At 39.7% G+C, this 25,426-nt stretch overlaps 3 protein-coding genes across 4 annotated transcripts in view; 1 reads left to right on the top strand and 2 right to left on the bottom strand.

Moving 5' to 3' along the window:
- Nucleotides 1–3,674, bottom strand: part of pgpep1l (pyroglutamyl-peptidase I like) — a 5,490-nt gene extending 1,816 nt beyond the window's left edge. The window contains 7 exon segments of the mRNA XM_085164473.1: nucleotides 1–327; nucleotides 1,576–1,770; nucleotides 1,842–2,040; nucleotides 2,043–2,067; nucleotides 2,253–2,369; nucleotides 2,435–2,487; nucleotides 2,570–3,674. The exon segment at nucleotides 1–327 is cut by the window's left edge and continues 1,816 nt beyond it. Of these exon segments, the coding sequence (XP_085020599.1) occupies nucleotides 291–327; nucleotides 1,576–1,770; nucleotides 1,842–2,040; nucleotides 2,043–2,067; nucleotides 2,253–2,369; nucleotides 2,435–2,487; nucleotides 2,570–2,600 (657 nt within the window). The 5' untranslated portion in view covers nucleotides 2,601–3,674 and the 3' untranslated portion in view covers nucleotides 1–290.
- A 245-nt stretch (nucleotides 3,675–3,919) lies between these two features.
- synm (synemin, intermediate filament protein) lies at nucleotides 3,920–11,584 on the top strand. 2 transcript variants are annotated; one of them, XR_014874804.1, is made up of 5 exons: nucleotides 3,920–4,717; nucleotides 5,552–5,676; nucleotides 7,432–7,511; nucleotides 7,680–10,701; nucleotides 10,759–11,584. XR_014874804.1 is itself a non-coding variant. In XM_085164455.1 (4 exons), the coding sequence occupies exons 1-4, from the start codon at nucleotides 3,920–3,922 to the stop codon at nucleotides 9,743–9,745; spliced, it is 3,069 nt and encodes a 1,022-aa protein (XP_085020581.1). In that variant the 3' UTR covers nucleotides 9,746–11,584. The 2 variants fall into 2 exon arrangements, 1 of the variants encoding a protein (XP_085020581.1); XM_085164455.1 differs by having other exon boundaries at nucleotides 7,680–11,584.
- Nucleotides 10,790–24,006, bottom strand: ttc23 (tetratricopeptide repeat domain 23). Its single transcript, XM_085164474.1, is given in 15 exon segments — nucleotides 10,790–11,927; nucleotides 11,929–11,967; nucleotides 12,140–12,171; nucleotides 12,173–12,228; nucleotides 13,844–13,947; nucleotides 13,949–13,995; nucleotides 14,427–14,554; nucleotides 14,907–15,013; nucleotides 15,114–15,314; nucleotides 17,096–17,110; nucleotides 19,799–19,915; nucleotides 20,002–20,155; nucleotides 20,466–20,589; nucleotides 23,613–23,684; nucleotides 23,687–24,006. Coding segments are annotated over 15 exon segments (1,338 nt in total). The 5' UTR covers nucleotides 23,786–24,006; the 3' UTR covers nucleotides 10,790–11,884.
- Nucleotides 24,007–25,426: the final 1,420 nt, after the last annotated feature.

The following is a 25,426-nucleotide window of genomic DNA, read 5'->3' as shown; positions in this document are numbered from 1 at the left end:
TTTCTAACTTCTGTAGGAACCCCTAAATCAACGATTTCCACGTTGGAATCACAAGAGCAGTAAAACAGTGTCATTTTCTACCCTTATAAACTCTTCGTGGTTATGTGAATGTCATCATCCCCCTTCCTTCCCAGTCTACCTGCTGAATGCCAAGACATTCTGACCCCAGCGTTCATTTCCACTCCCGTTATCGGTGCCACTCCCTCACTGTCCGTTCAGAGTTGTTTTGCTCTATCAAAAGTCAAGTCTGCACCAACCGTTTTTTTTGTCTGGCCCGTTGTAACTGATACTTACAGTAATGCTGCTGGTTCAGTCACCTCAGTAGATCTTATTTTGTCACCACAAAATAGGAGGGAAAAAAAGAGAGAGAACAAGCGTGAAAAGGTGGCAAAGTAGCTTTTACATCTCAAAGCGTCTCATTAAAAAAAACAAAAACAAAAGAAACCTCAGAGCTACTTTTTAACTCGCAGTGGCTACTTGGCGAGCGTTAACTCAGTGCAAGGGCTGATGGGCTGGGAACATTAGATAATTTGCATTTATATGAATACCCAAAAGCAATAAGAAAAGAAAATGGGATCACAGATAGGCAACCAGGTAACTTCTAATGTGAAATTTGGGTGCTCAATTAAAGTTCTTGGTAAATAAAAAAATAGATAAAACTGTCTGATTGCTGTTTAATATCACAACGGTTTAAAAATCACCACTGACAAGCAAACAGCTTAGGTAGTTACTTAACATATCTATGCATTTCTGTTTTTGTTTTTTTGCTGTATTATGGTATATGTCAACTTTCCAGTTCTGAGAGTAGACACTGATCTGTTCTGAGGTGAATAGCTGTTGAGTAACTAGTTACCATTAGATCACGAACCTGTCAAAGCTTACAACATTTACAATGAACTCGTGGACATGTATAGGACAGGGATGTTGCGTAGATTTACGGGTAGTCACGGTGAAGAGTAATCATGGTTAGAAAAAGACGATAGTTTACAGCTTCACGCGATACTTCTTTCTTTTTTTTTGCGTTACCTTAGGCTAAAACAGCATAAATATACACTACAGTTTAGTCGTCTGTCAACATTTCAATTCTTCAGAATGTTCTTCATGCAAATGTCAGGTTTATGGAGAATGCATCAGTGCATTTAAACTGCAATAATAAGTTTGAGGTTCATCATCGTCATCATCATCATCCTGCGCCTCTGTTTTTAATGATTTGCATTCCTGTACCTTCTGAGGGGGCCTTGGTCTACTACTACTATTACTTTATTATGATGCTTTCAAAATCTGTGTGTTCATTACTTGATTGGGGAAAGAAATAATCAAAACGAAAAATCACTAGACTGTCTTCTTTCAAGCTCTATATCTGAGGCCTCAAAGTTTTTCACACCTATAGCTGAGATGGTGTATTTTTTAAAACACCTTCTCTGAATATGTATCTGAGAATTTCTTGTATTTTCTTTTTTTTTTTTTTTTTGCTGAAATTTTGAATAAATAAATGAATGAGAACTACGAATGCCTGCTATATTTAATTTTCCATTCACGCCAATCAGTGGGTATCTGCTATGGATCACGATCTACCTCATTGACACAAAAGGGGGATCTCTTGTTTTTGAATGCTCCTCCAGCTGTTCCAGGATCTTCTGAATGAGGGCTTGCAGCAGAGGCACCAGTCTGTCAGCTGAGGCCAAGGTACCAGATGTAGGTACATGGATGAGGGCTGCTCTCCCCTGACCGTGATACAGTGAGCAGTAATATGCAAAATCGCACAGGTACCTAAAAAGAGGAAATCAGCCATTATCTCATATTCAAGAGTGACTCTTGATCGTGCTGGAACACTTGCCTACCTGCCAGCATCTCTTGAATAAACTACATCCATCCCTGCTTGTCTGAAGTGCTTTGAGACTGCCCTCATGTTAATGACTGACTCCAGCTTCTGTGCCCCCCCTTCTACGCAGCAGCGAGTCTCTGGACAGTAGCCGCAGACATCTCGGTCTCTGTAGCCAGTGTTCTTCCCCGTTTGCTCCAAAATCATCACACTGGAGCTCTGGCCAAACCCAGATGTACAGCAAACTGAAGTAAATGCACACAAACACAAGAGTGAGTTATTCACCTTCTCTTATGTGGTGGAATTTCTTTATTATTCATTTTTCATATTTGGAAGAAGCACAATAAACATTTTGGAAATCTATTGACAGAATTAAGTTTTAAAATAATAAGGTGATCAGTCTACAAGTCACATTTCGCTTTATTTTTACCTTTGGGTTAAGCGTGTGCCAGAGCTCACCAATAATTTTCTGGGTTTTCAAGTAACTCACTGGTAACTCCCTCACGTGGACGTCAACCTTCTCCCCCAGTCCGATCAGTTTCAACCCCTGCAATCATTTTTCAAATGAGTTATTTTCAGACTCAGTCAGCCGGTGGCGTTGATCGTTATTACCTTGGCGGCTTCCCAGCTGGTGTTGGTCAAGAACTGTCGAAAAGGTCCAAAACCTTAAAAGTAAATCGAATTTGCCAATTCAAAATAAAAGTCGGTCTGGTGCGATTATGGAGGACATGAGCATTTACAGTTTACCTGTAACGACCACAGTTTCGCTTTTATTCATAGCCGAACCGAGATTGCAGCGCCTGTAACGGCAGACAGTTCAGGGATTTCATGCAAGGACACTAAAACGTAGATAGATTTTTTTTAGCTTTCGCTATTCGTTTACTGTCCGCTTGGGGGCGCTCATCTCTGATAAATGTGATGCCCTTGTGAGGGTGATGCATTCAGGTGTCTCAGGAAAGTTATGCCATCCACAAATCAAATTGAACTTAAAACAGCAAGACAGACTAGCATTTGTACTCTCAATAACACTTGCAGGCAATTTAGAATCACCAAAAGTCACCAACCCCACTAAGTGCATGTCTTTGGACTATGGGAGGAATCTGGAGAGAACATGAACAAAACCTTCTTGCTGTGAGGAAACAGAGCTACCCACTGCGCCACTGTGTGTACATTGTATTTATCAATATTAACTACTTTCTTGCACAATCTCAGTTTACCTTTTACTTTCCTTCAACTTAACCTTAAATCACTGTTGGATATATTTACAGTTCTTGCACTCTCACAGAATCAGGCCATCACTATGTGCTGCCTCTGGCACATTTACTTTAACTTGTTGTGTTTATTTATTGTAGGATGTTCTATTTTTAAATCTTTATCCTGGTGCTGTAACACAATAACTTCCCATGCAGGGTGAAGAATCTATCGGTCTATTATAGCAAGTAAACAACAAAAGCAAGCACTTCATTGAAAGAGTAAATCTTCTGAATTAAAAAGTATTAGGGTAAAAAAAAAGATTCAATTAAAATTAAAAAAGTAAAATGAAAAAGCAAATTGACCAAATCTGCAAACTAGACGGTTACGACATCAGTGGGAATATATTTTAAGTGTAACACACATTAATATATATTTATACATTCTAATATGGAGCTATATTATAGCTTCAGTTAAATGTAGACTGGTTTTTACATGTGGGAGAAAAAGCCAAAAGGTAAATGTAGCCAAAAACCAATATACTGTGTTTTAACCTCAATTATTATCATTTTTTAACTCGTGTACGTTTCTTTTTAGCTTGTCCTTTCTTTTATTTATAGTTGAGGTGAGTTTAGCATTTTAGTATTTCAGAGAGCACTTAAACGCAACATAACAACGGACAGGGACGGAGGGACACGCTCGGGACGCTCCTATGATGCAGCAAAGGACCCGCCCCCCTCCTCCTCCTCCTGCACTTGTCAAAGGCCACCGATCACAAATTACATCACAGTCGCGCCCACGGACGCAGAGGCAAATTGATGCCGGGAGAATCCGTCTCCTAAATAATAAATAAAATCACCGGACATTTTTCTCCATCTAACTTAACAGAGATAATTAGTTACCACAATGCTCCCTTTCAAGAGAACTTTTGAGAGCGAGAAGCACCAGCTGCAGGAGCTCAACAGCAGACTTACCCAGTATCTATCCAGAACCAAGCAGCTGGAGCAAGAAAACGCGCATCTCATTGCTGAAATAAATAAACTGAGACAGGTGAGGACTACCGGATGGGAAACTAAGTACAGGGCTGAGATGCAGGACCTGCGGAGAATGGTGGAGCAGCTGTCGTTTGAAAAGTCCCAGGCTGAGATGGAGAGGGAGAAGCTATGGCGGGAGTTGCAGATGATCCAGAGTCTGTGCAGCGAGCAGACCGACGTGTGCCGGGACGTCAGCGGCGAACTAAAGAACTGCGAGCAGGAGCTTCATCACGCTCACAAAACCAACAACGAACTCCAGCAGCGGCTGCTGCAACTAGAGAACGAGTATAAACGCTTAGAGGATGCACACAGGGAAGAGGTGAGCCGCCTTTGCCGTCAGGTGGAGTCCCGAGTGGCACCCATCATCAGGCAAACTTATCGTGGGCCTCCGGTGGTCTCCGTGGAAGAGGTGCAGGAGTATGCCCACGGTATGTCCGAAGGATGGATTCAGACCTTCGAAATGTACCAGAAGACGGTAGAAGACATGGAGCAGTCAATTAAAGCGGACCAGGCAATGCTGAACGACATGCAGAGGGAGAAGATGCTGTATGCGTCCGAGTTGGACAAATTACGCACGGAAGCGGAAAAACAAGGGCAGATTCAAATGCGACTTGAGGAGCAACTGATGCACATGCAGGAAAAATTCCGTGTGGACTACAGTCAGTATCAGGTAAGGACGAATTAATTGTGCTACAGTAGACGAAATGTTTAATTTGGCATTGTTTGATTCGTTTTGTCAACAAACAAACAAACGAAAAACCCACCACTTTCAGTAAACCCCGCAAAATAAGCTCTCATTTTGGAGACGGGGGAGCGGCTTGTCCCTTGTTGCCCTGCCACACCCACTGTCCTTAAAGGTACTCATGCAGCTGCAGCTCACAGTGGCTGCTACAAATGTTTTCGATCTTTCTAATAATGTGAAATTTATATAAAACATTTTTTATATATATACGCTGCATCATTCTGGCGTCTGTACCAAAACACTACACAATAAATAAGGAGGGGGTCATTATTCAACAGTGAGCAAAGCCTGTCAAGTTTATGTACCCATAACTAAAAAATATGGATTGTGCACAACATTTGACGTCAGTATACCAGGACAGCATAGCTTCATTAGCTTCATTAGCAGTATAGCAAACGCTATACTTCCGCCCTAGTACCCTCCAACTGCTAGATTACACCAGCCACTTAAACCAATTAGCTGTCAGACTGACAAATCCTTATTAGCCTGAAGATGCAGTCTAAAGCAGGCCAGTCAGTTACATACCACTTCTCTTTCCACCCACTGCAGGGCTGTCTTCAGTAAAGTCACACCAAATACATTCCCCTGTTTATCTGTATGTAAGGAAAGCAAATGTTATCATGTACTGGAGAGGGTTTATGCACAATACACAAAAGCACTACTTGAGAGGACACGCCTAAAAACTTCAAATCTGTTAAGAGCACTAAAAGCTGCAGTGAGATGAATTATGGTTTCCTGTTTTTGCTTCCCCCCCACCATCAGATGACTATTGAACAGCTGGAGCATGAGAGGAATGTGATGGCTGATGTTATAGCACAAAAAATGAGAGAGCATCAGCAGCTTCTCCAGGTGAAGATGGATCTGGGAATGGAGGTTGCTACTTACAGGTGATGAGACCATTTAGTTTGTTCATTTTTTGTCTAAATAAATGAAATTGATATTTTATAATGTCACATCAAGTATAAGTCTGGTCCCAGAAGCCATTTTTACTTGTGTTAGCATGAAAAGCACAGATGGCACGAATAAAAACACTATGAGAGACAATCAGCAGTCAGCGTTGTTGTATATGCAACTCTTCAGTAAGCCTTTATTATATGATATGAACCATACCTGGGTGCTAGAACCACATAGGAGTATGTGCTTCACTGCTTCCCTTACTGTGAGGGGAAATGTCTTCCATAGAAGAAGTACATGTGGCGTCTTAAATGTTTCAGAGCCACGTTTAATACAAGGAAAAGCTATCAGATGCTTTTTGCAAAGGTGTTGCTAACAGTCAGTCTACTTTAAAAAGTGTAAGCTACAACAATTTTGAAAGATTTTTGTGTTGTTCATGAAGAACTCCTTTGGGGAATGAGCGCATGTGAAAACAGAGACAGTACTGGTTATTTGTTTGGAATCATTATTTTTTTCTTTTCTGAAGAAACAATTGTAGAAAACATTGTAGAAACAATGGCTAAAATGCAGAAGCTTTCTTTATTCTGAGATATTTCTATGGTTTTGAAATCAGATTACTGATTAAACCAGCCCAAATACCTCTTCAAGTTAATCCTAACTTAATTAACTTCATAATTTACATAAGGAGACATACTTTGCTTGCTCATTCCTGGTTTTGGCACTAATTCAATCTCAAACAAACAGATCTCAAACAAAAGTCATATTAAGCTAATATAGCTTGGATTCATATTTTTCATTGTTCACTCACAACCCAGCTGCAGTGGCTCCATCCACCAACAGTGGAGACTGCTATACAGTTTAACCCCCCCGAGCTGCTTAACTGCATAAATACTACACATACTATAGATGATTCTTAGATTCTTAAGTAAAGCTGTTAGAACATATTGTGTGAAGGAGGACTGATTTTATAAGCAATAACTTGTCTTGTTATAGCACTCAGTGTCTTGGCTTCATGTTCATGACACAGGGAGATGCTAAAATATTTTAACTGTATCTCAAAGCTCTTTATAAAACAGTGGGTAAACACTGTACTGGAATGTTATATCAATGTACCCTTGACATATTATAACCTCTTGCCTCATATTGACCTACATTTAAACAGACTTATATCAAAGATGGTGATAGATATTAGCATTTTAGCTTTAGCTTGCCTCTATATGGCAGGCTCTCCACAGGCACAACTGGTTTGTTTTGAACTTTTGGAATAGACAGAATACCTTATTAGAGACGTGGCAGCGGCATTTGTTTTTGTATGTGTCACGTGTCCGTTTTTGCTCTGGGATTCACAGGGAAGCATAGACAGCCATGCTTTGTGGGCGTTATTTTTAGGTCAGTCTTTCGGAAGGCACTCTCCAGAGAAGTTGCTCGTTTCATTTGCTATTGTATGTCTGTTGAAGCGTGGCCAAGGAAAGGTGAGCTGTTTCAAATACTAGTAATGCATCTATATTAACTGACGGTGGCTTATTTGAATTTTTAAGACTACTACCCTATATGGTCAGGTACAGGATTCATGCCTTCTCGTAAGCCAGTTGTGTTTAGTTTGAGAGGGTTGAAATGGCAGAGCTGAAGGATGTACACGATCTCGTGAGGTACTTGTCTTTGATGTTTTGAAAATATTTGAGAAATTAACTTGAGTTAGGACCTTTTTGCCCCTGTCTTTATATGTAATTTGCCTTGTCTTCATTTAGGGCTCTTCTGGAGGGTGAGCGAATCAGTCTGCAAGATGCTCATAAGCGAGGGAATCAACATCAAAGAGAAAGAATAATAGGTATGTTTCTCAGTTATTTTTATTGATGTGATAATGATGGGAAAACACTGCAAGACTGGTTTCTACTTGGATAAATCATATACATATTTATTAAGCAAAACTGAAAACAAAATGTCAATTCATCAAATAATTATTACTAATTACTTCTTTACTAATTACTTGACTCAGATATCAAAATGCCTGCCCAACGCTATACTCCAAGAGCTTCCACCTTAACCACTAAACAGCACATGGATATAAGGTACATGCCATCGACTTCAAGCTTGAGAAGAGCCCCCATCCCTTCCTCTGGGTCCATAAGTCCGTCTAGGGTCATCCCTATTTCAGTTACAGGAAGAGCTCGCCATCAGAGTCCGGCATCCAGAAGGGATATGATCTCATTTAACAAAGCTCGGGCAGCTGCTTCTGCCTCTGCTACTACCATTACCACCACCAGTACTACAACCAAAGATAAGCAAGCAGGCCATAGTGAAAACCAAGTCAGTCGGAGTGTACCAAAAAGAACAGCTGAAGAGCAAACTGTGAAACTCATCTGGCTCCCACACACAGAGGGCCAGATGAGTACTGACAAGTCTTCTACTCCTGATACCAAATCAGTAAGAGTGGTGTCACCATCAATGAAGAGCCTAGTTATGGAAACCGAGACAGAAAGCAAGAAGTATGTGTCAGATGAAAAAGAAAAAGGCCCCGTTGTCGAGGGCGAGGTCAAAGACAAAGGAAGAACAGAGTTTACAATAGGCCCAGCTGAGAAAAAGATATTAGACTCTGTGTCTGTAGAAGAAATAATTGAGAAAGTGATAAAACCAGCAGGTTCGGAAGCCAAGGTCTGTTCAGCAGGAGATTCAAAAGTCAGATATCACGTGGAGAAAACTGAGCAGGAGGATGGCACGACTAAAACACAAATCGTGCTGGAGTCCAAAGTGGAGGAAGAGCTGGATGTTTCTCAGGACAATGTCCTGGAAGAACTGTTGAAACAAGGTGTGAAGAAAGTGTCACTAGAGGACATCAAGGACACAGCAACAGGAAGCATGGTCAAGAACCTGCTGAGTGGCTTGCAAGGAGGAGAGGACTTACAAAATAAGTCATTCAATGTGGAAATAATCGAGGAACCAGTGGAGTCTTACAGTGATGAAGAACTTGAGGCTGAGCAGAAGTCCGGGTTGACTTTTCATGAGCCTTCTGCATATTTCCAAGTTGAGGAGCCAGAAAATATCCCTCATGGCTTTCAAGATAGCAGGGGAGATGATAATGTCATGAAATCCAACACAGATGAGTCAAAGTTTGGATCTGTACAAGTCCAAGAGGTCTCTAGAGAGAGTGAATCTCCACATTTCTCCCATGATCAAGAGTCTCATGAGTATTTTGTCTCTACACCAGATGAAAATCTTTCTGAATCTGAGGAGGGTGGCGGGATAACCTCATATGGCCATTATGGAATTGTAGATGACCTGTCGGATGAGAGGTATTATCAAGATGATGGTCTTCCCCAGAAAAAAGTGACTGTAAAAGAAAGTGATGAATATGAGTTTATGTCAGGTGACCGGTTGTTTGCCAAAGAGAGTTTTCCAGAGTGCATAATAGAAGAAGAGGTTCGGGTCTCACCTGTAGTGCAAGAGTCAGTGCTTGAGTACCTGAGAGAAGACTCTTTGGAGCCCAAAGAGCAGCTGAAAGGAGCTCTTGAGAAGCTACAAAGTTCAGTGTCGGGACCACTGAAAGAGGAGTTAGCTTTCCTCACCAGAATGAGTAGTGAAAGTCCAGAGAATGTCGATGTCAAAAGAGTGAAACAGTCCACTGACAATGGAACCATGACTATAGTTGCAGAGCTAAATGTTTCTCAAACCCTGGAAGAATCTGGGCTGCTGGAAGGAGATGACCTATCTGAAGATCAGATCATGGCAGCGCTCAAGTCATCTAACATAGGGATCGAGAAAGCCTTCCAGAGTGGGGAGGGAGGAGGATACAGCATTAGAGTTTCCAGGGAAGATAATGTTGCTCATAGCGTGGAGTATGGCGACTTCAGCGACAAAGGAGAATCTGCATCTGAAATCGGTGAGAAACATTTTAAACTGGGGCCATCAGACAAGTCATTTTCCTTCCAGATGGATGTACACGGTGGCCATGACGAGGCTGCCTCAGAGCAAGAGCTGCAGCCTCCAGTCTTGGAGATGCCGGTGAAGATTTCACAGGAGAAAAGAATCGCAACAGTTTACCTTGAAAGCCCTTCTAATGACTAAGAATAAATCTGATTATTTTTTTCAAATTGAATAACTGCCAGTGCATTACAGTATGTTTACTTAAACATACAAAGCATATGCTAATGGTGATTACAGGAACTGTATTCATGCTATTTTTCAAGTAAACAAGCGTACTTATAATCCATAAGACTAGATTACCTAAAACAAAGTAGTAGCTATTTAGTTAAAAGTATCTGATTTCCATATATTTTTCTTTTTGCTATTGACTGCAGAGATCCCATTACTGAAATACTCCATACTAACTACTGTGGGCTAGATTGTGTAAGGATTGAAACCTCTACATATTGTAGCCATATTTAATGGTAGGCAATGCTGTGTGCTGTACTAGTATGTTTGGCTTTTCATAAGGTGCAGTTTGAATATCCTTGATTATTCTCTTTATAGTGCTTCATTTTGTAATAACCTACACTTAACAGCTTAAACAGCTCATTCTACAGTTTACAGCATATAATCCACCCAGCCATCACGTCGTGGCTGTACTTGCCATGATGTTAAGTCTCCTTGGTCAGCATTTATTGCTCTCCGGGTTACAAGGTGCTGTGCACTGTTTGCAGAATGGGGCTTTAATTTTTTATGTTTTGAGCACCTCTACAAAATGGAATGATGTTAGTACACAGCACATGCTGGAACACAGTGGTTTATATTAACAAGTCATTGCTAACATGTGTTCAAGACTGTTGACCTTGTGACTGAGGATAATATCATGAGAGTTAAAAAAAAAAAAAGAAGATCTATTTGCTTTAGAATTTGTCTTAACAAAGCTCTTGTGAAGCTTAAAAGTGATTTCTTGGGGTTTCTAGGGACGGCGCAGTGGTTAGCACTGTTGCCTCACAGCAAGAAGGTCCAGATTTCAACCCCACCATCTGGCTGGGGACTGTCTATGTGGAGTTGGTTAGGTTAACTGATGATTCTAAATTGCCCATAGGTGTAAATGTGTAATTGTCCAATGTGTAGCCCGCCACTCGCCCTATGACATCAGGGATAGGCTCCAGCACCCCCCAAGGGAGAAGCATGTTTTTAAAAAATAAAACAAAAAGTCTATTTTAACATGTGCCAAACATTTGTAAATTGCAAACAGTTAAGATTTTGTTTTGAGCATATAATTGGGGGTAACACTGCATTTGGAATTCTAAATGGTCCCATTTAGAATTCCAAACATGGCTGTCAGGTTGAAAACAATATCCTGATAAAACGATTAAAGTAGCAGCAGAGGTTTTTTGCATTAAAAGGATGTTGCAGTGATGAAAAAGTAATCGCACATAGGTTTGATCTTTGTCATGTATAGCACTTATGGCTTGTCCACAGCTGTTGGCTTTCAGTGTTGGCTTGAAGGATTCAACTTTGCTCTGACCTATGAGTGTGTTTATAACCGCACCTATTTTTGGATCATCAGCTTAGCATTGAGTGTTGACTAGAGTTTGTTGTGTTGTGTATGCGTTACAGAGACAGAAATGAAATAGCATGTGTACCGTCTGGTTATTTTTTGCTTATTTTCTCTAACAGCGGCTGTATAATTTACTTCTAACTACTGAAAAGTCTTTTCAAGTCAACTTTCTGGTGTGAGGGTAAACCAATCCAAAAATACAACATCTGGCATGAATGCCATGCTTTTACAAATAAAATAAATTAGAAGTCATTAGCAATCTACAAAAAGAACCTTTCATTTCATGGATTTGTTGTGATTTACTCTTTAAACTCAAACACTACTATATCAGTGCACCTAAAGTGTTTGTTATTAATCTTTATGCGGTTATTATCTTCATTAGTGAATGAGTGACTAATACAGTGTTTAATAAAGGTCAAATGGAGAGACTGAAATCATTGATTTATTCTGAATTCTTTTGAGACCATTGCTTATATTGGTATTAATTCCAGTCCTTAGATGAAAACTGCCCCAATATTAGAACATCATTAAAAAATATTATGCGTATGTTTTGTTTGAGTATTTATTCAGACTTTACTTTCTTCACCTAAAGTGCAAATTGACAAAAAATCAAGTACTGCCAGATGACAAAAAACATTTAGTTACAAAAACCATCATGATGGAATATCAACCGTTGGCTTAAACTTTAAACCACACTGAAAACAAACAAAACAAGCGTGTTCAGTTATGAAGTTTTAATTATTACCACTGGATGGTACAAGTGGAAAGATTAGAGGTCGTTTTCCTTTTACCTTTCTTCTCAGCCACCTCTGGTGCCCTGAGAAACATAGAGGACACAGTTGCTTTACTAAAACATGAGCTGCATTCTTAGAAGTTAGGTTTACCCTAATGTAATCATATTATCAAAAAGAAATAAATGGTAAGTGTTGACTGGTGAGGCCTGTCAGATTTCTTAACATAAGAACACTGTCATTATTTCACAAATTTACCTAGCCAGCATGTCCACAGCTTTTTTTTTTTTTTACTGCTTTGGTCTTCTTGTGCTGACGCCCATACAAGGATCTCTGGATTTCAGGCACTACACACGGGAAAAAAGATAGCTGAGAGAGTGGTCAATGGAAGATAAGTGTTGAAACTCAAACTCTGAGGGGAAGCGCCACTTCCTAGCAACATGTGAACGCACTAAACATACCAAAATAACCACTGTAGCTGTCCAAGGTTTAGATAACACCTGTGCCAACTGCCCAGAGTGTCAGATCAACAAGCAGGATTTGATTTATTATGAAGACCCATCAGCAATCTGCTGTAAAATAAAGACTCTGTATGAGCCACTTGTTGTTCTCTATATAGTATAATTATGAGAGAGAAATAAGCAACTTCATAAGAAACGGTTATGTAAGTCCCCCACCCAAAAAAAACCAAATCAAAACCTTCATCAGGAAACACGTATATGATTACACAATGTGCCCACACAATGTGACACAGCAGACATGATGAATGGCTGTCAGCCATTTCTAGAATCACCATAAATAACAGTTGACGAGGGCTTTATTAAAGCAGGGGAAAGAAGAGTGAAAACTTACCCTCCTCACCAGGGAAAGTGAAACACTGCTAATCTGGAACAGATCCATTTGGCCTCCAGAATGTTTTCACTGTTGCTAAGGTTGATGTAATGGAAGGCCTTTTTTTTCAGCTGCACTTCAGAGGAAGGGGGAAAATGTCAAAAGCATAGCTGTATGTGGGCTATTGTTCTCTTTGTTTTCAAAACTTCTTATGCATTGTATCTGCTACACAAGCTGGCTTAACTTCGGAAAAGAAAAAGTTACTCATTTTGAATGATGTCATGAGGAAAGCAGTGAAAAATAAACACTCCGGGCATATCTGCTCTCTGTCAGAAAGTTTACCACTTGAACGGCGAACAGAGAAGAGTGAGCCCTGGTGTTCCATGTCATACTTGGACCCCGGCTCTGCACTTTAACAGCAATAACACAGCAACATAGCAACCAGGCTCCTTCACGTAGAGGCATGTCATTACTAGTGTGGAGCAATCCCCCCTTTCCTGGTATATTTTAGTACCAGTGTTCTGTTGCTGGTAGAACTGAGCTCATGTGGCAAATAATATACAGCATGTTAAAAAAAAATCCTCATTACATAAGGAATAAAGAAAACCTGTAATAGCTATGAAAAGAGAAATTGAATTAAATGAACTAAAGAGCTGCTGTTTATTCAGTGCTTGTGTGGTGATTGACACAGAAATGCCACTTTTGTTTCAAAGGACATAAAGACATACCGCAGTAATTGGGGTCAGCCTCCTATTAATTGAAAACAGTTAGCAAACTGTAATTTCTTTCCCAAAAGTGTTGCTCATCTGTCAGACTCCATCCAAACCAAAGAAGCACAAAGTCACTCTTCAGGATATTTTACACCAGAGAGAGGGGCTCTGCACACTGCACCCTTCCAAGATTAGCATGCAACTCTGATAACGTTGAGCTCTAGAGGGATGGTGGAAATAGCTCAACTCAAAATGACTAGATATTCTGAAATGACCTCTCGCCTTCTTACTGTCAGAGGTGACGACAACTACTGACCTTTTATTAAAATTCTATGATGTCAAGTTCAATGACAGTAAGTACTCCTCTGTCAGGCATTACACCTGCACAGGTGTTAACCAAGACAAATATGTGCTCTGTAACACATGATTATTGTTAGTGTCCTGTAAGCCTGGCTTATTCTGCCCTTGGTCATCTCCACTCATCCAGTCAGCTGAAGGGTATCGGCTACCTCAGCACCCAGGTCATGCAAATCTTTTATAATCAAGAGAGGTTCTCTGGATCTCTGCACATTTCTACAGTGGTACAACAGGTAAATAACTTCTTATTTCCTACTTTATCTCCAGATAAAGCAAGTAAATAATGAAACTTTAAGGGGATAATAATAATAATGTGTGTGTGTGTGTGTGTGTGTGTGCTAGTCCCCATAGGGAAATTACTCCTCTGCATTTAACCCATTCACCCAGTGAGGCAGTGGGCAGCCACCAATGCAGCGCCTGGGGAGCAACGTGTAGGGACGGTACCTTGCTCAGGGGTACCTCAGGGTAGCTGTTCAGTGGAGTCGAACCCCCGACCTTCCGATCATGGGGCCACCACTCTACCTACTGAGCTATCCCTGCCCCCAGGATTCATCCTTTTAAACTTTTGTATGACATTCTGTGCCTGAAAATAATCTTATGGAAATCTGTCTGTCTTATAGAGATCGTAGTTTGTGAGTGGACGTAACCTGTTTTTGTCTATTCTTAAGGAGAAAGTGACAGAAGTCATCCTGGGCAACAAGAAAAGTGGGATCCTGTGGACCTACAGAGTTCTTCTATGCTTTTAAAGTTTGATCAAATTAGTGACTTGAAGAATCTAAAATAGCAAAGGGGAAAACACACAGACAGACACACACATACACACAAACACACACACACACTTGGCAGCACTAGCTAATACCTTCAATATGAGCACCTTAATAGTGAGATCAGTTGTTTGGGGTTGTAACTAAGAAATCCTTGTATTCTCTTTACAGTTTCCAGATGTTATGCTTTATATGGCTACAGTAGAGAATAGATTGTCCATTGTTGACATTAGTGATACTGAGGTCTTCAAAAAGGCTACCATAAAGCTGGATTCTGTCTTACACCATTTGACATATAGACAGTGGAATATTTAAGTCCCAATTAACTTCTCTGGCCCAGCCTGTATCTGTGAATAGACTTACCATTGTGATGGGGTTCTGCTGCAGCAGGAAGGATGAGGGCCAGGCTGTGGGAGATCTGAGCCCCCTCCAGCTCCTCTAGGCCATGACTCACAGCTATGGCATGAGCCCAACGGAAACATGCACATGAAAAAATGAGAAATCGCATACTACCAAGTAAGAGCTGAAGGAAGACTGGCAAATAACATCACTATCTCAGGAAGCCATTGTTTTTGTATATGTTGTGCAGAAGAATTGTATATAATGTGCAAGTTGTGTTAACTTGAACCTGCTTGCCTTGGAAAGATGCTCTGTGGCCTTGGTCTGTAGACAGAACAAGTCCTCTCTGGATTACTACAGTCCATCAGCAGTTGCAGGGACTTCTGACACTGGCTTAAAGCTTTCTTTGGTTTGTTCTGTCTCTTATAGATTCTACAGAGAAAGACATGCAAATACTCAGATTGACAGGAAGTTACTCAATGTTCTCCTGAGTCTAAGTTTCATATGCATGCAGTCCTTGTTCATTTTGATTGCCCATACCATAAACCAACTATGTTAGGATATAATTAGGATGTTGAATTATATCCACAAGAAATCTGTGGTATGTCTTTCCATTATGGAACAATGATCATCCTGGTATAGAACTGTGCAGGTGATAGGAGTACACTGAAGCCATTGCATCTTTGTGTCTGTATATTCTGTGTCTGGCATTGTACTTTGATTTCCATCTAGAAGATCATCAAAGCAAAGACTATTAGTAATAGTGCAATTATTAAACTGCCAGAAAATTTGTGTCTAGTATATAACCACAAACATTTTACTTTAATACTATGAGCCTGTTTAATAAGACTAAGGTACCTACAGGTTGTCTAGCCCGGTTGAGGCATTGCAGAGAGAAAAAAGAGCTTTGGCTGATGGTTCCAGTTGAGGCTTGGTGCAGTTCAGACAATAATAGGGAAATGTGCCTTTCCGACTCTTTTTGTTGCATCTATTCATAAGTTAAATGTGACACTGTTGGTAGCAATGCTAATTAAACTCTCATTTTAAGGATGTCTAAATAAGTGGAGATTCTTATAGCCTCAGTGGAAACTACACTTTCAGTACTGACAGAACAGGGTAGCTTGGAGGTTTAATATGTCTGTGAAGGTTCTCACAGGTTTAATGTGCGTATATACCATTGACAATGGTATATACCAATTTGTAACCCATTTGTTATTGTGTGCTTTTTTATTTTGCATGTTTGTTTGTTTTTTTATTGACATGTGGTCAGAGGTTATATACACTCACCATTTGCATGGATTTCATCGTCATTTTGGAGTTTTCAGGATGGAATAATTGCACAGCATACATCTTTCAATGATTTGAGTCAAAAGCATACATACAGGCTCAAATACAGGCTCTTCCTTCTCTCGCCCCAACCAGTAGCGGCAGATAGCCACCCCTCCCTGAGCCTCATTCTGCCAGAGGTTTCTTCCTGTTAAAATTGAGTTTTTCCTTCCCACTGTTGCCAAAGTGCTTGCTCATAGGGGTTCATATTTCCCAAAAACCTGACGTCAACCTGTTGGGTACCAAAAGTGTCCAGTCAAGGTGAAATTGTAGCCACAGCCGCCCTGGGGCACACTAACAGAGGCGAGGCTGCTGGACACTGGCACCACCGGGCCCTCTGACCACCACCAGTAGGCAACAGGTGAAGTGTCTTGGCCAAGGACACAGTAACCAAGACTGTCCGAGCCGGGGCTCGAACCAGCAACCTTCTGATTACAAGACAAACTGACAACTCTTGAGCTACGATTGCCCCATAGTGGGGGATGTATGTATAGATTTAATCCTGAATGTATACTTTTGACAATGTGCGGATGAATAAATTCAAACTTGTGTACCCATTTCTTGTTTTTAAAGTTGTGTCATTCCACCCTGTAAAAAGAACTGTTCAAAAATGATTAAAAGACCCAAAAACCATGTCATTCATGAGGAGTGTATGTAAACTTCTGACCACAACTGTGTGTCATTTCCTGTCATACTGTGTTGCTCTGACTGATACAGAACTAGGGAGTTGGAGAGGAAGGAGAGAGCATGATATGATGGCAGCATTACCCACTTCGAGGACACTGGATCCATCAGGCTACTGTGCCAACAGCTTTAAACCACTAAGGGACTCTAAATTTAATTCAGCTCTCCAGTCAAGGGCCTGGCCTTTATAAGAGGGCAAATACTCACTTCTATACAATCTCTAGATATGAACACAATATCAGCCTTTAAAAGAATTTCATTTGATTTAAAGCCACACAGTTTATCATAATATCAAAATGTATTTTTCCTGTTTTACTAGGAGCAGAGTATATGGGAACCAAAAGTCCAAGCCTAACAGTGTTATGTTCCCATCGTTGCACTGCTTGGATTTTGGTATTTATGGCTTACTGGCTATGTACCAGCAGCACAGGTTACAAAAACAGCGTGAATGCTCATTTCTTTGAATTTTCCCATGAATCTAAGGTTATGGTAACAGACTTTGATGGATAGAAGAAGTGCCCCACCCATATATCCAGGCACATTAGACCCTTTTAGGGCAGCAGTTACGGCTGAACCCATCACTACATTCCAGCATGGCTCAAGCCCCACCGCTTTGCCTGCATGGACAGACAGACAGATACAATGCCTCTCTATCCTTTTAATTCACTCTACCTCCTTACGCACATCCTGGCAGAACGATAATATGTCACATCCCACTGAAATATACCAAAAGCCCACAGGGCAGGAAAATTAATATAATTAGGGATCTGTAGATGTGTTGCCAAGCAAGCCACACAGTTCACTATTGTAAACGCTTCCAGTACATGACTGACGCAAGGTTGTTGGGCTTTCATTTGGAAAATGATACAGTAAGGGCAAACCAAAGTAAAAACAGAGAGACTAAAAAACAGCTATCTGATCCAGCATACTGGTATGGTGCTTCAAACTAATAGCATTTAGACTCAGCATCACATAGAAACAAATTCCCATTTTCTCAGGTGTTGATCGGCAACCATGGCCTACAACAAATCAGATAAACCAGTGAAGGTTGGTTTATTTCAGCAAGCTAATTGAACAAAAGTAAACTGAGAGAAAGGGGTTCTTTTTGAAAAGAAAAAAAAACTTAATTCCAAGCAAGAGAATACTACTGATATCTGACCTATAATACTTACACTGCAAAAACTATACAATCAATAGCCTAAGACAATTTAATAACTACAGCTGCAAAGTGTTACAGTTCAGACTTTTTGCTCAAAGCTGTTAAACAGAGACTAAATGTCAGTGAATACGGACCATAAACACGAGTTGTCAATTAAGGTTGGAGGGAATATGTATGACTCATAAAATATGAATTCATTATCTAACTAGAGATAAGTTTGGAAATACTATTTCCAAATGTTTAATGTAATAAAGTCTTTCAAAATCTCTAGATTTGCAAAACTGAAGATAAAGAACGAGAAAAAAAACCATGTCATCTTATTTGGCTATGCCCTGCGAATATAAGAACAACACAGCAAATTTGAAACTTCAGCAATAAAGGTTTGGCACAAAAATATCCCATCTACTGATTATATTGTTAGTGCATACCTTGAGTGTTAATCAAAAATGGACCTAAATATTTGGACCAGGATCCATAGCTAGAGCTGAGCTTATTGTTCCAGGCTTTGGTGGGAACATTCCCCTCCATCACAACAGTGGTGACTGATAGAGCTTTAGAGGCATGCCAAAATCTTACTCATCACCTAACAAAAGAGATTTAGTAAGCTTACACACCAGCCAGAGTCTGCACATTTTTTCAATTACACACATCATGTCAACAAACTCTGGCTCTCTGAAACAGAACAAGATTGGATCATTTACAAATTCCTCTGAGTCTACATCACCTTGCCTCAGTGCTCTCAGTTATAAGTGACTTAAGATGCATGCATTGAAAAGCATGCAACAGGATCAAAATAAATACAAAGGCATTCGTATGTTGGCCTAAACCCAGGCAACACTATATTTTCTCTCCTAGTTGTGCTTCTAATTTCACCCCATGATTTAAACTATGCAAGTGCCTGCTATTTTTTATGTTGCCAGGCCACGACGTTCCCGTAACAGTGCATACAGGACTTGATATCTGTGGAAGGTGTCGTCACCGTGATCCTTTAATTCTTTAATCTTATCCTGAGCATGCAGTAGTGCCCTTGGGACTTCTGTTGTCAATACGACCATATGGTGGTAATGTATTTTCTAAAGTTATGTAAACATATCAGTTATATTAAAATGCTAGCCTGTTTAGAGGAAACAAACAAAGAAAGTGACATTTAATAGAGTAACTACAAGCTTTACACTATCTCTATGAGCCAAGGAGGAAGCCAAACTAAACAAAAAGAGAAAAAATAATGGAGCTAGTATTTTTAAGCATTTCTCTAGGCTGTGGACTGCAGGCCCCAGCCTAGAGAAATGCTTAAAAATATGTGCTTCTTTCCCATCTGTGCCTGTGCTTCATTAATGATTAACTGGGTTGCCATGCAGCAGTTCTACATTCCATGTCTATAAACACCATTACAAAACACCCCTGCTTACTGCCGAGCGGACTGGACAGTCATAGGGGAAATTCTGGTTTGAAAGGCTGTTGTTAACAAGTGGTCAGCAAAAATTCCCCTTTCCAAAAACATCCTAAAAGGTAGTTTTGTGCAGAAATCTATCGCCATCTTGTGGCCAATCTTAAAACATAAAGTACTGTACTTAAGCATGAGTGTTTCAGTTATTTTTTAATGAGGAAGACAGTTTAAGGAAATAGAGGAAATTATCAGATCATCAGAAAACTGAGTAGCGGCTGATATAACACACTAATGGCTGCAAATTTGGAATTCTGTTTTATGTTTACAGCTGTTTATCTGTTGACTAAAATACCTGTATACCCAGAGGATATTTCCAGCTCAGTCTTTATCTTTTCTTCCTGGGTGATAACACTGCACTTACGAAGCTGCTTCAGGATATGTTCTGCCTTCAGAAAAGATAATTTTGCCCCAGGCAAAGTTCACAAGTCAAAGACTTTTTCAGTTTATCTGAGTTGAACTGATTGCTATATATAATACTATATCAGCAACTGTGGTAATGATGTTTGACCGTGAGAAGGAACGCACCACCTTGTGTGGGGTTTGCATTTAGAAGACACGTGAAAATCTTAACCTTTTCACCTGTGATTGGAGAGCTGGACAGGAAATTTAGCACCTCTCTTGCAAGAGCCGAGTGCGTCTGGGCCTGCAGTCCCCAGCCTAGAGGAAAACACACACACACACACACACACACACACACACACACACACACACACACACACACACACACACACAGAGAGAGAGATCATAGTGCAGAGTTTAAAACTGATACAAAGCAGATCTGAACATTCAAACAGCAACATGTGAAAAAATGTCTAATCATTGTCATACCTACGTTTGTGTAAAGGTCAACCAGACCTAGAGGAATGTTAATCCTGAGCTGAAGTATGTAAAGATCAAGGTAAACATAAGGCAATTACATATTGAGACTGAGATTCGCAATGTATTCACAGCATCTATGTAAAATTACCTTTTAACCTGAAATATGCCTTAGCAAATCTAGCATGGGCTTCTGCTAGTTTCAGGTGTCGTTCCCCATATACTAGCACTGTCAGAGCCACGCAACTCACCAGATTCTGGATGCAAGCATCAAACTGAATGAATATTTTAAAAATTACTTTTCACGCAAATAATGTGTGGTCTCCATATTGTATCCTTCCATTTGAGCCTGCGCCATGACAACAGTGAGCACATTATCGAGCATCTGGGTGTGCTGCACATAGGCTACTGTAAAGTGTAGTTTGTGAACTATTCGAAAAGCCTACTGTTTCCTATTAATAACATAGAGCAAGATTTCTCTGCCTTCCCCTTTAAATTAGAAAAAGAAACGTTTAAATATTTGGGAATAAATATAACCCGCGCAATGAAAGAGTTGCGGATTCATAATTTTGACACTTTGTTAGAACAAACATCACAAGATTTTAAAAAATGGGCAACACTTCCAATCTCATTAGCAGGCAGAATAAATATAGTTAAAAATGGCAGTCTTATCAAAATTTCTCTATGTTTTCCAAATAGTTCCTGTTTTCATAACTAAATCAAGTTTCAAAGTTTTAGATAGATTAATAGCAAAAAATTTTTGGAAAAAATTCAAATCTCAGAATGGAAAAAACATTTTTGAAAGTACCAAATGAGGCTGGTGGGCTAGGGTTGCCAAATTTTATCTTTTACTACTGGGAGGCTAATATCACCAAATTATTGCATTGGAAATATGTTTATGAAAATAGCGAGGGTGAGGCTTGGGTAAAAATGGAACCGATGTCTAATCCACTCCCCCTCTTAACCTCATCCCTAGCTCTAAATCAAAAACAGAAAATAACAAATCCAGTTGTAAGAACATCTATTAAAATATGGCTTCAATTCAGAAGGCACTTCTGTTTGCAACAGGTTAGTAATTTTTCCCTGTTGCTTTTAACCGTTTTTTGCCATCCATTTCAGATAAAGCATTCCAAATTTGGCATAATATTGGTTTGAAGTTTTTTTTACAATTTCTTTTCAGGAGAAACTTTTAACACCTTTGACGCTTTGATGAGAGATTACAATATACCAACCTCACATATGTTTAGATATTTGCAAATACGAAGTTTTGCAACAACATTGTTTCCTTCTTTTCGTTACCTACCTCCTAAAAATCAAGTGGATACTATTTTGGAAATGGATCCTTTTGGCAAAAGGCGAATCTCCGTCATATACAAACTGATACAGAGCTTAAGGCCTATTACTTGGGAAAAAGCTAAAAATAATTGGGAAAAAGACATTGGGCTGGTTTTATCTGATGATGAGTGGAGATCTTGTTTGAATCGTATACATACTTCCTCAGGAAAATGCCATTGCATTTGCTACATTGCTTGCCCGTAGACTTATTCGATTCCAGTGGAAGTCTGATAAGGCTCCTTCATACATACAATGGTTAAAGGAGGTGCTTTTTTTTACCACTGGAAAAACTTAGATATAGAGTTCTCTCATCAATCATCTGTGACTTGGAACCCATTTATTGACTATATAAAAACTTATTTTCCTGATGTGTATTATACATTTTTTGTTTGTTTTGTTTTGTTCTGTTTCTCTTTACATGAGCCTCGGGTGAGGAGGAAAGGGTGGGGGGGTTCTCTTTGTTTTTTTTTTTTGTTTTGTTTTTTTAGTTTAAAAAAAGGGAATGCTCGTGAAGCAGGTTGCCTTGTTTGGAGAGATTAGGTCTCTTGTTTAATATTTTGTTCTGTCAAAATGCTCGAGAATGAAAAACTCAAAGCCAAAAAGACCCCAAAAAAACTTCCTGTTAATCTGTCAGCTGGTGTCACACGTTAACTGAATGTGTCCTTAGATTAATTAAGAGTTGCTTTATCAGTCTGTGTTGGGCTGTGACTATGTCCAGGAGTTCACAGTGTGCAATGTCACAGGTACTCTGTGCATTTTGCATCCCAGCTTTTATTTATTGCTTTTTATACACTTTGGGATGCAAAAAGGTCTCCCGTGTGTTTCAGCGCCTGCCACCAGAACAGTCAAATCCATCAGGGATGGCTTTTATTCAAAATAACATCTCAGAGAAATAAAAACTGAAACGCTAAAATATTAAAACACCAGATTTGGTGATCATGTTTTTTGTTACCTTTGTTTTAGTCAGGTTATTTTGGATAAAACTTGGTTTAAAAACATCATTGATGACAAACAGCAATCAGTAATAGCTGGACAATGAAAAATCTGCACAGCTTTAATTAGCGTGAGATCCACAATGGTTCAACAAAAGCAAAATGACTGCCTTGGTGTGGTCTGTATCTATATCCTGGATGAAAAGAACTCGTAACATTTCTTGCACTATTATCAGTTTGTGAATACTTCCATCTTTACCGGAGTCACCAAATGGCACACAAGAAAGACAGTTTTTAGGGTTTGTTTGTTTGTTTTGCTTTTCTGCAGGGTGGGTCTATTTCCTGCTCTATAATGTTCACTGACTTTGACTGTATCATTGCATTTATTTCTGTTTCGTGAAATCTGAAAGGAAGTGACAGACACTTCCTTTTTGCTTTGCCTTTGTTTCTTCTGGACTCATGGCCCTGACTACGCCCTGGATTATACTCTGCCCCAGGCTAGCTCCATCTAACTGGGCTGTGATTATATTCTGGACATTATGCTTGTAACAGATTTTGTGTTTTATGTTATAACTGCCTGTTTATCACTGCTTTTTTGTTGTTGTTGTTGTTGTTTTTGTTGTTGTTGTTGTGTACACTGCAGCACATATTCAGCGCTGTCTGATGTTAGGAGTTTAAAATGTCAACATGTGGGAGGAAAACTCGAGCTGTTTTTGATGCAGCTTTAAGGATTTTCAAATCTTAAGCTCAGGGGTGTTTAAACCAAACATTAAACAATTGAAAATTTCCCCAAAATGATCACTTAGCAGTTGAGCTGCACCACAATCAGATCTTCTTTTTTTTTTTTCCACTTTTGCTTCAAAGATGGCACTAACCTGATCGACTGGGATTGGTCTATGTGCTGGACGGGGACTCGGCTGGAGCTTTTTGTTTTTGTTTGTAATGTTTAAATCTGTACATAAACGCTGCAATATGACTTCTAAAGAAAAAAAAGGGGTAGTTTGTGTCACTACAGCCTATACCGTACTAACCTCTCAATGGTCCTCATGGGCTCGAGCGTGCCTCTAAAAGTGTTGGAGCTTTTCTTCAGGAGGAATCATTATATAAATTTCTTCTTAGCACTGTTTATTTGTGAAGGTTTCCCTACATCTGAGCCATGAAAAGGAAAAAGAAAGAAATATGCACCCCTGTTTCTGCTTGCCATGTTTTCATGGGAACCATAGGTTTAATCGAATAAGTCATGTTAACACTTTTTTTTTCCTGGAAGGAAACATATGTAAATGCTTGCGTTCATTTAACCTACCACTTAAACTACCAACACCTTACAGAAACGCTTAATTTTCTTTAACTGTAAATAAAATGATCAACATTTAGCTAGCGGAGCTAATTAAACGAATTAAACAAATAAAGGTAAACATAAGGGATACTCACTTGATGACTCACTTGGTTGTCATCACTAAATTACTTTATTTTATTAAGTCGTTTATTTATTTGCCATCAGGAGAATGGTTTCCTTTGTTACACACGGCGCGTGCGATAGTAGCAAGTTAATGTGACCAACAATGGATCCTCGTCCACGTTATTCACCGGAAACATTTAGCGGTCTAGCAATTAATAGCAAAAAAAAAAAAACATCGTCTTACAAGCTAAACCAAAGCCAGGCTCTGTTCAGCGATGCCGTTAGGGTCCGCTGCTGAAAAATATTCACCGCTGAAGCGCTTCCTGAAGGCGCAAACTGGCATATCATGGAGCGGGCAGCATTCAAGAACTACACTGTTCGTGGACGAACACGTCGTTTTTAAGTGTGGTACGATTTTTTATGTGACCACAAACATCATCAACACGACTTAGTTTAATGAAATACATCAAACCGGATATAATCGTTAATGGTTAAACTGCGCCTGCATGTTTCAGTCTTCTTGTTAACGCTCTTTCAGTGTGCTTTTTGAACTAGCCTGGGTAGAAAGTCACTAAATCAAAGAATAGCCACATCCACGTTTTCTTTTTCTTGTGATTCATTTGTCATTAAGGCGGTTGACTTAATGCAATTCTACACATTTTGGATCCGATACCAAGTAAATACAGGGTCAGTATTGCTGATACCAATATCGATACCAATACTTATAACCTACAAAGGCAGCCTATGTAGGGGAGAGAGCAGTGTGTCATGATTTATGAGATGAATTATTATTAGCAAATTATTCCAGACACATTATAATGACCATTAAATCACTCTGATTTTACTTTCGACAACTAAACTCACTTATCAGCTTCTCATGTATTTTGAAACAATTTTTTTTGAGACCTGGAATGTAAATGTGCGTGTTTCTAAAGCACTTTGGGTCTTCTGCTGTTGTTTGAAAGTAGGCTTCATCAGGCCTGGACTGGGACAAAAGAAATCAGCCCTGGCATTTTTGGTCCACGCAGCCCATCATGATCACTCAAACAAACAAACAAACAAACTAAACAACAAAAAATAAACAGCAACATGTTTTATGTTGTTGGGTTAGTTCTTAGCTGCAGTGCACTATGTGATAATTAAAAGCCACACTTTAGCTAATGGTCAATGTAGCCATTCACTTTACTTCCTAATTATGTTCCTTCATCTGTTTTCATACCACATTAATTTCCCCTTCCTCTGTCTCTTCCTCACTCTCTTGTTGTGACTGCAGTTCCTCCTGCTGCACTTCTCTACAGCTTGTTACTTGTTGCTGGTGTTGACGGTGCAGCAGCAATAGAGACAGCTAACATGTCGGTTAATCTGACACATTTTTCTGCATTTATTTTTAGTTTCTTTGCCACTCCTTCCACACTAAACTCTGTTTTACAAGCTGCATGAGTGCAC

The sequence above is a fragment of the Neolamprologus multifasciatus genome, chromosome 7, assembly GCF_963576455.1.
Source record: "Neolamprologus multifasciatus chromosome 7, fNeoMul1.2, whole genome shotgun sequence".
In the NCBI taxonomy this organism is placed as follows: Eukaryota; Metazoa; Chordata; class Actinopteri; order Cichliformes; family Cichlidae; genus Neolamprologus; species Neolamprologus multifasciatus.
Note: the sequence above shows the minus strand (reverse complement) of the source record. Positions and strands in the feature narration are given on the sequence as shown.